This window comes from Mustelus asterias, chromosome 27 (genome assembly GCF_964213995.1).
Source record: "Mustelus asterias chromosome 27, sMusAst1.hap1.1, whole genome shotgun sequence".
NCBI classification, from domain to species: Eukaryota; Metazoa; Chordata; class Chondrichthyes; order Carcharhiniformes; family Triakidae; genus Mustelus; species Mustelus asterias.
In genome coordinates, this window is record NC_135827.1 from 32,010,792 (window position 1) to 32,024,253 (window position 13,462).

The window sequence follows — 13,462 nt, forward strand, 5'->3', positions numbered from 1 at the left end:
GGAGGTGATGGCATGGTATTATCGCTAGACTATTGATCCAGAAACTCAGCTAATGTCCTGGGGACCTGGGTTCGAATCCCAGCCAGGGCAGGCGGTGGAATTTGAATTCAATAAAAAATATCTGGGGGGGGGGGGGGGTGCGATTCTCCCCCAAAAAAGTTTTAAGTGCTGGAGTAAACCGGAGTAAAACTGGATTTTCACATTGCATCTCGGACACTCTGTGCACTGCAGAGTGCCCTAGCGGGATTCAATCTGATAATCGGTGGGTGGGGCCTATGGGGATAGTCTGGCAGCATAGCGCTGAGTGGGCCACTACACATGCGCTGATCTGTCAGTGCTGAGATTGGCGCAAGCGCAGTAGTCCCGCACTGCTGGCCTCCTGGCCCCCCCCAACCCCCGGCAGTCGTTCCTCCCCTTCCCCACCCACTTCAGGGGGCACCCCTTTCTTAGCCGGGATTGGACCTGTATACAGGAGAGAAGGGAAAGTAGCAGAGGGAACTGGAAAAATTACATCAATGTCCTACTTCCATTTTTGAAAACAGGAGTTTTCAGAAACATTCACTCAAACTATGGACATACTGCATGTGCAGGGTTGTATGAAGCAACTTTTCAATCAGGTACAGCTACAACTGACCACAGAGGTGATTAGTTTACTGTTCAGTCAGATTAGACAGACATTAACCAGTAACTTTGTCCTGTGAATGTTTGCTGGACAAACACTGAGTGGCCAAATTTCTTGATCCTCGACCCTAGATTTCCACATGAAAGAAATATATAACTCCAGTTAGTTAACTGCTCCTTCCCTTATCGGATATACGAGATAACATCAAGTTGATAAATCTCGGAAATCTGAGGATTCGGAAGCAGACGCACAGAGATACAAGACTAATTTGGAGCAGGTAAGAGATGCCCCTCATGTGTTCCTGAGGTTTAAACTGCAACGCGTAAAGACTGGCAAAATTGTAAGAAGAAGTTGTTCGTTGCGTTGTTTCAGCGAAAAGCCCTTTTTAATGTCCAATTTTGTTCAGGTCCCGAAATCGTTTCTTTGGCCCAATTCCCAATATGGCTCTAAGCCACCTAGGCTGGGAAATTCCCTGGTCTTGTATCTGGCATGGGTTGAGTTAATTATTCCGAGCCCATGGCAGTACAATTGACGTACATCTTCAGAGCAGGGAGAAAGCATCCTGACTCCCCATTCCCATGTCGATCCCTCTAAAACCTTCTTGTGGTTCTGCAGTTAATCGAGGGGATTCTCTGAACTCAGAGAGAAAACAACAGATTGGTGTCCAATTAGATAAAATGACAAAGAAATTAACCTCTGTGACGCAATGTAACGTCTGAATTGTATTCCATCTGATTACAGATTTCTAGATAGGCGAAATCAGCTGTTTAAAGGGCATGCATTGAGTAAAGTGGTAATTATTTTTATTCAGTTGATTCCTCTTAGGATTAATTTGCGAGGACAGATTGCTGAGTTTGTCCAACACAAATTTCACCAACAAGATATTACTTCAAATTCCTGCATTTCAAACAATGCAAACAAACTAATTTCATATGAAAGGTGTGTGAGGTATAAAGGGTCTAGCCATAAGACAACCCATAGAATTCCTACAGTGCAGATGGAGGCCTTTCGGCCCATCGAGTCTGCACCGACCACAATCCCACTCGGGCCCCATCCCCACAATCCTATCCATTTAACCCACTAACCCCCTGAGACTAAGGGTCAATTTAGCATGGCAAATCAACCTAACCTGCGTATCTTTGGGCTGTGTGAGGAAACTGGAGCATACGGAGGAAACCCACGCAGACAATGACCCAAGCCGGGAAGCGAACCCGCATCCCTGGCGCTGTGAGGCAGCAGTGCTAACCACTAACCGATGTTACTGCAAAGCAACTGCTGCTTCACAGCAATGCAGATGTTACAATATCTAGTCCGATTCTACTGCAGGGTGGGTATTCTCAATTTCCAGTGGGCTTTGAGATCCCTGTGCTGCCCTGAAATGGTGTCAAAGTCAATACCAACTCCCAGGGGACCTCGGAGCTTCTGACTACTTGATTTGACACATTGCTAATTGAATATCTAGAGATTGCAGTTAAACTGTGAGTAACTCCTAACAACTGGGAGTTCCACACCCTCCTCTAAACAAGCACTGACCTCCCTATCTGGTCAAGATTGGCAGTCAGAGCCAGGTAGTCCAAGCTGCTTAGCTACTAGTCCCAGACTGGTATCAACATTATAAATCAAGGTTTGGATCAAGCCCAAGATGGGGGTGCGATGCCTTATCTTGTCAGCTTGGATCTTGTTTATCTCCCTTGTGGGGACCAGGAATTGGATTCAATTTGAATTTGGTTTTTAGAACAAGCAACAAATGGATTTGGGTTTGGCCGGTCCATTCTGAGCATTGGCTTTGTAACTTTAAGGATGGAGTAAAAATTTAAATGCACTTTAATACTTGCAACTGTTATGATTTGCCCAATTTTACGAACAATGTAAGGAACTGAGGTTATGCTTTGCCTGAGACAGTTGGAACATGAAGCTACCTATGCCCAAGGTTCATGGTTCATTATCGAACTCAGGGGAACGACCCAGTCCCTAATTTATTAGTAATATTTCAGTTTCCTGCACCTGTCACTAATAATGTTTGGTGTCCAACCGGATTCTTCTTTGCAACTTGGGATCTTCTGAGGAAGAGTCATACGGATTTGAAAGGAATTTTCCAACCCCCCTCTTCCTGCTTGAGGTGAATTCCCCCTGCGACAGGGCCGGTGAGCCATTGTAACCGCCGTCTGCATCGGCGGGACTGGAAAATTCTGATCGTTAGCTCTGCTTCTCTCTCCACAGATGCTGCCAGACCAGCTGAAATTTTCCAGAACTCTCTGTTTTCACTGCAGCACGCGCAGCATTTTGCTTTTATTGTAGGAAGAACTGAATTTTTCGGGAAAAGAGAAATTTGATGTGCCGAGAAAGAAATGTCTGAAAAATTAAAAGGGTGGGCAGAAAATGGAACTGTAAAGGTTGATTATTCTAAAGAAATGGCAGGGAAATGTGAGAAGGGTGTGTCCCAAAGCCTGGGAACTTATTTATCTTCTATCAGCCTCCAATGAGCTATGCCAGTGAGTTGAAGGTTTTTAAAAAAATCATTGTCACAACTAGGCTTACATTAACACTGCAATGAAGTTTCTGTGAAAATTCCCCAGTCGCCACACTCCGGTGCCTGTTCGGGTACACTGAGGGAGAATTTTACATGGCCAATGCACCTATCCAGCACGTCTTTCGGACTGTGGGAGGAAACTGGAGCACCCGGAGGAAACCCACGCAGACACGGGGAGAATATGCAAACTCCGCACAAACAGTGACTCAAGCCGGGAATCGAACCCAGGTCCCTGGCATTATGAGGCAGCAGTGCTAACCACTGTGCCATCATGCACAATAAATTTCATGAATAATTTAGTTCTATGATTTCTTTGGTAAGGTTGTCAATGAATTATATTGTTGATAATGAACTCTCTATTCTGTAAATCATTCTGAATCTAATGATTAAACCCATTCAATTCTCCAACTGTTTACAGAGGTTTGAAGGCTCGACGCCATCATGAAGGCACTTGCAGTTACCTTGATGTTCCTTGCAGTCACAGGTAAAAGAAAACCTATTAAACCAGCACAAAACACAACTAAAACAAAACATGGATGTGGAAAAGTGAATATCACAGCAACGTATTGCATCGGCAGATTGCCAGGGTGTTAATGGCATTAGAAATACGAACCGAATATATAGCAACATCCGTGTCCTACACCAATGCGCAAGCATTGGTGTAGGACACAGATGTTGCTATATATTCTGAACTCGAGCTCAATTCTTCCATACTTGAGGGATGTTAGTTCAGGAATCGATAATTTCTCCACATTTTGCACTATCTGTGAGCATTCAGCCAGCTCTGCATAGAATGGTCCAGATGCAAAGTAAAGTTCCCTCCTATATATATATATATTACCGTGCTGAAGAGCAGAATGGATTCCGTTTCCTTTCAGTTATCCACTGAGGTTATGACTTCAGCTACATTGTTAAGTGGTCCGGGTTCAATGGAAGTGTCTCTCTGTAGGAGGAACAGAAGTCGAACAAAATGGTCAGTTTAAAATAGTCTTGGTGCGATCGTTTTAAAAATATTCGTTCATGGGACATGGGCGTCACTGGCTGGGCCAGCATTTATTGCCCATCCCTAATTGCCCTTGAACTGAGTGGTTTGCTCGGCCATTTTAGAGGGCATTTAAGAGACAACCACATTGCCGTGGCTCTGGAGTCACGTGTAAGCCAAACCCGGTAAGGACGGCAGAATTCCTTCCCTAAAGGGCATGAGTGAACCAGCTGGGTTTTGTGACAACTGACAATGGTTTCATGGTCATCAGTAGATTCGTAATTCCAGATTTTATACTGAATCCAAATTTCACCATCTTCCGCAGTGGGATTCGAACACGGGTCCCCAGAGCATTACCTTGGGTCTCTGGATTAACTAATTCAGTGATGACACCACCACGCCATGACCTCCTAAGGTCACCCAACATGTGACATAGTTAGACTGGAGGTGATTGGTCGGTTGATCCCGTCGCCATTCTAGTGACCCTCAGCTAGAGGGAGCAAGGGTTTCTTGTTCCTCTTTGCTGTCCTGCACCCTCGGCTGGAGGGTGTGTCCATGGACATCAGGTGAAAAAGAAAAGACAAAAGACTCTATTTAAGTAGCACTTTTCATGCTGACCAGGCGTCCCAAAATGAAGCATGTGTTCAGACGTATAGTCACTGCAACCAATTTACACTCAGCAAACTCCAACAGTCATGTGACAATGACCATGTGATCTGATTTGGTGGTTGATTAAGGGTAGGTATTGGCCAGACTGCTAGTGAGAACTCCCCTTTACTGCTCTTCAAAATGGTGCCCTGAGATCTTCTACAGCTACATGGAAGCACAGATGGGGCTTCTGTTTAACATCTGTTCTGAATAGCAGCATCTCTGACAGGTCCGCACTCCCTCAGTACTGCACTGGAGTGTCAACCGTGCTATTAAGGTGAAATCCTGGAGTGGGATTTGAACCTGTGACCTTTGTTGATGGTGCTACTCACTAAGCCACAGCTGACACCAGAACTTTGTCTGGTTATGAGCACTCAGCAATCTGTCCTGCGGCAAAGATCAGAGACTGAACTTTACACTCCCCTGACAGCGACTTTGCAGGTGACGGGATGGGGCAGTCATGTGTAAAATTCCTCGGATGTGTTTCCCACTGGGGTTCCTGCCCACCCTGAAATGTTACATTGGGACGGGCAAGGCTTTGCTTGGGCTGCCTGCCCTTGCCTCAGTTGAGACCCTTAAGTGGCCAGCCTTTGACCATCCAGTCTCAATTTTCTAGGTTGGTGGAGATAGAGGAGGGCTGAGAATTATTGAGTTTAAGCTTTTAGGCAGGAAGAGAGGTACCTCCATCAGAACACTTTTTTGACTTTGGGTACACTTCCCCTTAAGGTCCAGTAACTGCATGACCACCCTCACACCACCCCAGCCTCTGCCCTGACACCCCAACCCCCCCACGACCATCCTCCATCGCCCCCCCCCCCCCCCCCACCTGAGCTTCCTGCCCCAGATGGCCTCCAAAACCCGCTGTTCCTGGAATTCCGGCCTCACTCCCATTCCTGTCCACTGTATTCCCTCTGCTGCTGCAAGGACTAAGGATCTGCCTGCCAGTCAGATTGTCCGGCATCTCTCTAAAGTGGGACCTCCTCCCGAGTAAGGGGGAGGATGAGAGATCTGCCAGCAGCCCGTGGGGATGGACAGTTTTGGACGGACAGGGGCTTTGGATGGTGGTGGAATGGGAAACCCCTCCATCCTCAAAATCCCAGCCCAGGCTTCAGGAGAGGAGACTGCGGGCGGGGGGGGGGGGGGGGGGGGGGGGGGGGGTAGATGAGTTTTAGTACTGAGGCGGTAACGATTGACATGGTCTGTACAGTAATCATAAAAGAACACCGCTAAACAGCCTACTTTCTCCGCCTCTTTTCTTGCACAGGTACCTGGGGCGCTGCCATCCCCCTGGATGAATCTAAACCGAACACATCTGTACGCTGGCAACAGATCTATTGGGACCTATCGATGATAGGCAGTGATTTAGCCTCCGTTGGTATCGGAGCTTTGGTAAAGACTGAGATTGGAAAATCAATAGTGTAAGTAGTTCGGTACCAGTTATTAAAATCATCAAAGGAAACATCTTCAGGTCGTAGTTCGAACTCTCTGGGAGGATTTTCCGGCCGCGCTCACCCCAAGACCAGAAAATCCCACCCGAGGCCAACAGACCTCTGCATGGTCCCTCCCCCGTCTGCTACAATTCCCGTGGCGGGCAGAACGGGAGAATTCTGCCCTCTCTCTCACTCTCTCTCTCTCTACCTTTAAGATGCTCCTTTAAACTTATATTTTTGACCAAACCTTTGGTTGTAAGTCCTGATATCTCCTTCCACGGCTTGCTATCAAGTTCTGTTTGATTCTGTTCCTGTGAAGCAGCTTGATGGGCTGAAGGGCCTCCTTCTTCACTGTAAGGATTCTATGAAGTCATCACCTTTGTCCCCCCTGTCAGAGACCTCCTGTATGACCTCACCCTGTGGTCAGTTGGCACATGAGTTTTTATTAATTTAAAGCTAGTATATCGATACAAGTTGCTCTTTTTGCTGTCAGAGTAATTTAGGTTAGTTGGGATCTACATGGGAGGGCTGATTACCTCGTCAACGGGGTGTGTTAGGCAGGAGATCACCCATGGAAGGCAAATCATAGAATCCCATAGAATCCTTACAGTGCAGAAGGAGGCCATTCAGCCCATCGAGCCTGCACCGACCACAATCCCACCCAGGCCCTATCCCTGTAACCCCACATATTTACCCTGCTAACCTCCTGACACTAAGGGCAATTTTAGCACGGCCAATCAACCTAACCCGCACATCTTTGGACTGTGGGAGGAAACCGGAGCACCCGGAGGAAACCCACGCAGACATGGGGAGAATGTGCAAACTCCACACAGACAGTGACCGAAGGCCAGAATTGAACCCAGGTCCCTGGCGCTGTGAGGCAGCAGTGCTAACCACTGTGCCACCGTGCTGCCCCAAAGGCTTCCATCACAAGGGGATTTGTGTACAGGAATAAATAAAGATGTCTGCAATTTTACAGAGCCTTGGTAAGACCACAGCTAGAGCTTTGTGTACAGTTTTGGTTTCCTTATCCAAGGAAGGAAATAGTTGTCTTGGAGGGAGTGCAGTGGGTGGTCACTGATTATCCCAGGGCAGGGATTACATTATAAGGAGAGATTGACGGGAAACTGGGCCTACGTTAAATGTTGAAGAGTGAGAAGTGATCTCTTTGAAAGTTGCAAAATTCCTAAAGGTGGTGACAGGGTAGATGTAGATGGCATGTTTCCCCTGGCTGGTGAGTCTAGAACCAGGGGGCACAGTCTCGGAATAGGAGGCATGTCATTTAGGAATTTCTTCATTCAGAGGGTTATAAATCTTTGGAATTCTTTACTCCAGAGGAAGCTCAGTCATTGAGCATGTTAAAGATAGAATTCAATTAGATTTCTGGATACTAATGACATCAAGGGATATGGAGACCGTGCAGGAAAGTGGCATGGAGATAAATGATCGGCCATGGTCTAATTGAATGGCAGAGCAGGTTCAATGGGCCGAATGGCCTATTCCCAGTTCCTATGTTCTGTGCAGTCCCAGAATTTCAATGCATGGGGATGCACTGTTTCCGGACTAAAATCCCTGCGATTGTGAGGAAACCCAAACAAAAGCCAGTCCAAAGATGTGCGGGTTAGGTGGATTGGCCGTGCTAAATTGCCCCTTAGTGTCAGGGGGGCTAGCTAGGGTAAATGCATGGGGTTATGGGGATAGGGCCTGGGTGGGATTGTGGTTGGTGCAGACTCGATGGGCCAAATGGCCTCTTTCTGCACTGTACGATCCTATGATGTAAAAATCATAGAATCCCTACAGCACAGAAAGAGGCCATTCGGCCCATCGAGTCTGCACCGACCACAATCCCACCCAGGCCCTACCCCCATATCCCTACACATTTGCCCACTAATCCCTCTAACCTACGCATCTCAGGACACTAAGGGCAATTTTAGCACGGCCAATCAACCTAACCCACACATCTTTGGACTGTGGGAGGAAACCGGAGCACCCGGAGGAAACCCACGCAGACACGAGGAGAATGTGCAAACTCCACACAGACGGCGACCCAAGCCGGGAATCGAACCCAGGTCCCTGGAGCTGTGAAGCAGCAGTGCTAACCACTGTGCCACCGTGCCGCCCCAAATGACCCCAAAAGCCTGATCATGATATGCTCCATCACACTATTACTGTTAAAGTATTTAGCCATGATGTGGAGATGCCGGCGTTGGACTGGGGTGAGCACAGTAAGAAGTTTAACAACACCAGGTTAAAGTCCAACAGGTTTATTTGGTAGCAAAAGCCACACAAGCTTTCGGAGCTCTAAGCCCCTTCTTCAGGTGAGTGGGAATTCTGTTCACAAACAGAGCTTATTCATTATTCATGTAAATTGAGTCTGTGTCTTTATATGCTCTGTTTGTGAACAGAATTCCCACTCACCTGAAGAAGGGGCTTAGAGCTCCGAAAGCTTGTGTGGCTTTTGCTACCAAATAAACCTGTTGGACTTTAACCTGGTGTTGTTAAACTTCCTAAAGTATTTAGCAACATTAACACCACCATATCTTTCGACCCCTGATCATATTTCATCTCTCAGCTTCCTCTCTTTCAATAGTTTTTTGTAAAAGAATCATTTATCGGCACCGCTGGCTTGGAAAGCATTTATTACTATTAACATAATTACTTTCTAATGAGAATGTTTCACCTGAGTTCACTCTTATTTCTAGTTTTGACATTGTATTCCTTAGTGTTTGACTCTTTCACCATCATGAACATATTTGTCCAGTACAAATTTTGCCAATTCCCATCCAAATCATGTAAACTTTAATGCAGTTACTTTATGTTAAGTTTTAAGTTTATTTATTAGTGTCACAAGTAGGCTTACATTAACACTGCAATGAAGTTACTGTGAAAATCCCCTAGTCGCCACACTCCGGTGCCTGTTCGGGTACACTGAGGGAGAATTTAGCACGGCCAATGCACCTAACCAGCACGTCATTCGGACTGTGGGAGGAAACCGGAGCGCCTGGAGGAAACCCACGCAGACACGGGGAGAACGTGCAGACTCCGCACAGACAGTGACCCAAGCCGGGAATCGAACCCAGGTCCCTGGCGCTGTGAGGTAGCAGTGCTAACCATTGTGCTACCGTGCCGCCCCTGACATTTTGACATTGTATCCCTTAGTGTTTGACTCTTTCACCATCATGAACATATTTGTCTGCTACAAAGTTTTGCCAACTCCCATCCTAATCATGTAAACTTTAATGTGGTTACTTTAAAATCAAGGATAGGAGGGCTCTATGCTCACTGCAACTCCCTAACAATCAGAATACAATTTGTTGCTCACTTCACTGTCCTCTCAAGAACATTAGTGTCCTACAGTCTCTCTCAAACATAGGGGCAGGAATTTTCCAGCCGCTCACGCCCCGTCGTTGCTACAAGCAAGGACGGAGAATTCGGCGCTCAACCAAATCTCCATTCATGGCAGCGGGACCAGAAAACCCCGCTGGTGTGAACCGCCAGAAAATTCCAGCCAGGTTATTAATTGGTTATTATTCTGCATCCTCTGTTATTTTGCTGGTTGCAACCCATGTTTCTGTATTACTAGAACCTTTGGACTGTGAGGTCAGTCAGCTGTTCTTGCTGAATTGACGCGTGAATTCCAAACTTGGAGTGCACATGTCCACAAAATGCATTCCCTACTCACTTGCCAAAGAGCGCACTCACCGAAGAACACGCATTCAGCAGCTGGGGTGGCACAGTGGTTAGCACTGCGGCCTCTCAGCACCAGGGACCCAGGTTCGATTCCCGGCTTGAATCACTGTCTGTGCGGAGTCTGCACATTCTCCCCGTGTCTGCGTGGGTTTCCTCCGGGTGCTCCGGTTTCCTCCCACAGTCCGAAAGACGTGCCGGTTAGGTGCATTGGCCGTGCTAAATTCTCCCTCAGTGTACCCGAACAGACACCGGAGTGTGGCGACTAGGGGGTTTTCACAGTAATTTCATTGCAGTGTTAATGAAAGCCTACTTGTGACACCAAATAAATAAACTTAAAAACTATAAGGGGAAGCCCCACCAGTAGCATTAGTCAAAGGAACAGTCATCCAACTTGCAAGCAAGCTGAAGTTTGACCACATTAAGTGATTACAATAGTTGTGGAAATTCTGTGGAGTTTTTTGGGGGGGGAGGGGCAGAGCGGGGCAGGGGAAAGTTGTGGTAAATTTCAGGTTGCGGCAGGGAAGGTTCCTGAACCTTCACAGGTATTGGGTGAACTGGTCACACGGAGACTCTGAAAGGTAGGGGGACGGCGATGGTATTCCTCTTGCAAACAAAGGTGCGTTGCAGGTCTGGAATCACTGCCTCACGACTCCATGTCCAAAAACGGGCACAAAACCATCCTTTGTGTACCCTCTGGTGTATGTGTATCAAGGAAGCTAAAGAAACAAAGCAATGTCTGAAAAATAGATTGAGTAAACAGAGTATTACTGCATTTAAGCAAAGGTTTGTTTCACATTTGAAGAACAATGGAATGGAGAGATATGGGGGCAGGGTAGGACGAGTCTGGTTTGGAGTATAAACATAAATGTGTCATAGAATCCCTACAGTGCAGAAGGAGACCATTCGGCCCATCGAGTCTGCACCGACCACAATCCCACCCAGGCCCTACCCCCGTAACCCCACTTATCTACTCTACAAATCTCCCTGACACTAAGGGGTCCATTTAGCATGGCCAATCAGCCTAACCTACACATCTTTGGAGTGTGGGAGGAAACCGGAGCACCCAGAAGAAAACCCACGCGGACACGGGGAGAATGTGCAAACTCCAAGCAGACAGTGACCCGAGGCCGGAATTGAACCCGGGTCCCTGGCGCTGTGAGTCTGCAGTGCTAACCACTGTGGCACTCATGTTGGTCTTATTGACCTATTTCTGTGCTGTAGCTTTTATTTTTGTCGATGTAAAACGCGGCTCTGTCATTTTGTTTCCTAACAAGGGCAAACCTATCCATTATTGAAGGACCTTTCAATGAATTGATTCGGAATTCAATGAAGCAAATGTCCTCCTTATCTAAAGAATTCACATGGAAGGGGCACCCCCTCACTCAGCATTTTATAAACAAGACCTCTTTGATCCAAGAAAAGTTGGTAGATGCTGGGGATCAACTGCAGGAGGCCATTGGCAACGAGACGGTGACCGCCATTCACCAGAGACTGAAGATAGTTCAGAAAGAGCTCCACCGTCGCAACCTGAATGAGACCCAGATCGCTCACCAATTGGACCAGATATACCATGATGCCACTCACGAATTGGAAAGCTACAACATTACATCTTCTATCAACTTATCTCAACATATCCAAGATGTGAAGGACTATCTGACAAATGCGATTCAGGCAGTGAAGGATGGGTTGAAAATATTGGCGAACCTAAATGCAAAACCAACAGCTGCACCTTAAAAATCATGCTCGCTGGGTTCTGACACCAATGAGGTTAATTAGGGACAGAGAATTTAAATCAGATTTCTAACCAATCACAAACCCGTTCTACTTTGGTCTTAATCATTAATATAAATTGGGTGGAGCAAAATTTGGCCTGAAACTAAACATTTTCTTTTATTTCCCCAAACCATTTCTATGAATGAATGCTTCCCTTGACATTTCCCTTGGAAATCTGGAATGTCGAAAACCATTTACTCCGCCAAGTGTGATGATTTTCTCCAATCAAATTAAGTCACAAAAAGTGTGAGCCTTGAACTCAGAAGTAGACAGGTTCTTAATACCTAATGTTTTGAAGCAGGTTTTTTTTTTTGCCCCCTCCCTGGATTTGGTCCACATTTGGAGAATCAAATTACCAGCCGCTCAAGATTTTGAGTTCTGGTGTAATGTCACAATCTGCAAATTAATTGACGAGAGTGAAGAGTCCTCAAAATGGTTTAAGAGAGAAATTAGGAGGTTTGCTACGTTCGGAATACGACACCCTACTTGGGATGTGCTGGAGATGATTTGTTGTAGTCCGAAAATATTTGGCAATGTATCTAGCAGCAGAGAACGTGGTTGGAGAGGGGATGGGGAAAAATCACGACCCATTGAACTTTTCCATGTAGAGAACGGAAAATATGGAATGCTCCAGAGGCAAAGTCACTGAGGGAAATAAGTTGAAATGTTGAAGTCATTACTGCTTAATCTTCCAGAGAAGATGATCTGTAAAGACAGTCAGTCAGGTAGGCAGCTTACAGGTGAATCCTCATAAGCCTGAATGACGAAGAGGAATGAGAAACATTTTGTCCGACAGATCCCATCAGTTGAGAGAAACGCATCAACAGCCAACTGGAAGAGATGTTCCAGTTTTAATCCTCTCTGTCCATGTCAGATGTGAAAGATACCTATCAAATTCCAGGGTTATGGTTACATCTAATTAACTCACTCATTTCTGATCAATAATTCTAAGCTAATTCTTTCTCTGATGTTTACACATTGGTAATTACATTGAAAATGTTAATATTAATGAGAATGCTAAATTGTTGTCGAAAGGTTGCAAGTGGATTTTGAAAATACTCAACAGTTTATGTACTGTCTTTGTTGTCTTGCATAGAATAAAAAAAAGGAAAAAATAGATATCTTAAAACACTTTACAGCCAATGAAGTTTTTATTTGTAGTGTTGTCATGCAATTTGTGCACAGCTGGCTCCCACAGTCAGCAATGTGATAATGACCGGATAATGTTTTGTCGGATTTTATGATGTGGATTCAGGGATAAATATTGGTCAGAATGCCGGGAATAGCTCTCCTACTCTCCTTCGAAACATTGTCATGGGATCTTCTATGTCCTCCTGAGAGTGATGACAAGGCCGGGTTTAATTTCTAATCTGAAAGATAGTTCAGCACTCCCTCAGTTTTGCACTGGAGTGTCCGCCTTGTTTGCAGAACCTGAGCCTTCTGACTTGGAGGCTATCTTGTCATGGAGAGCATCAGGGATAAACACAATACCGTTCTTGCTCCACACAACAGCAGCTTTCAAAATTATTACTGAACAGGATTTGACACCAATTTGCATAAGGAGATACGAGGACTACTGACCAAAAGCTTAGTCAAAGAGGTTGGCTTTAAGGAGCATCTTAAAGGAGGAGAGAAAGGTTGAGAGATAAAAAGATCTAGACATTGGATTCCAGAGCATAGAGCCTAGGTAGTTGAAGGCACATCCACTAGTGCTGGAGTGATCAAAATCCAGGAAGCTCAAGAGGCCAGACTGAGAGTCATCAGAGATCTCAGAAGGTTGTAAGGTT

At 46.0% G+C, this 13,462-nt stretch overlaps 1 protein-coding gene across 1 annotated transcript; it reads left to right on the forward strand.

Moving 5' to 3' along the window:
- Positions 1-810: 810 nt before the first annotated feature.
- LOC144479935 (uncharacterized) lies at positions 811-12,806 on the forward strand. The gene is made up of 4 exons (XM_078199009.1): positions 811-899; positions 3,571-3,636; positions 6,047-6,200; positions 11,177-12,806. Exons 2-4 carry the CDS (start codon positions 3,594-3,596, stop codon positions 11,634-11,636), a joined length of 657 nt encoding a protein of 218 aa, XP_078055135.1. The 5' UTR covers positions 811-899; positions 3,571-3,593; the 3' UTR covers positions 11,637-12,806.
- Positions 12,807-13,462: the final 656 nt, after the last annotated feature.

Coding starts and splice junctions, on each gene's coding strand:
- LOC144479935 (XM_078199009.1), top strand. CDS start 3,594: ATGAAGGCACTTGCAGTTACCTTGATGTTCCTTGCAGTCACAG. Junction 3,637..6,046: donor GATGTTCCTTGCAGTCACAG/GTAAAAGAAAAC, acceptor TTTCTTGCACAG/GTACCTGGGGCGCTGCCATC. Junction 6,201..11,176: donor GAGATTGGAAAATCAATAGT/GTAAGTAGTTCG, acceptor TTTCCTAACAAG/GGCAAACCTATCCATTATTG.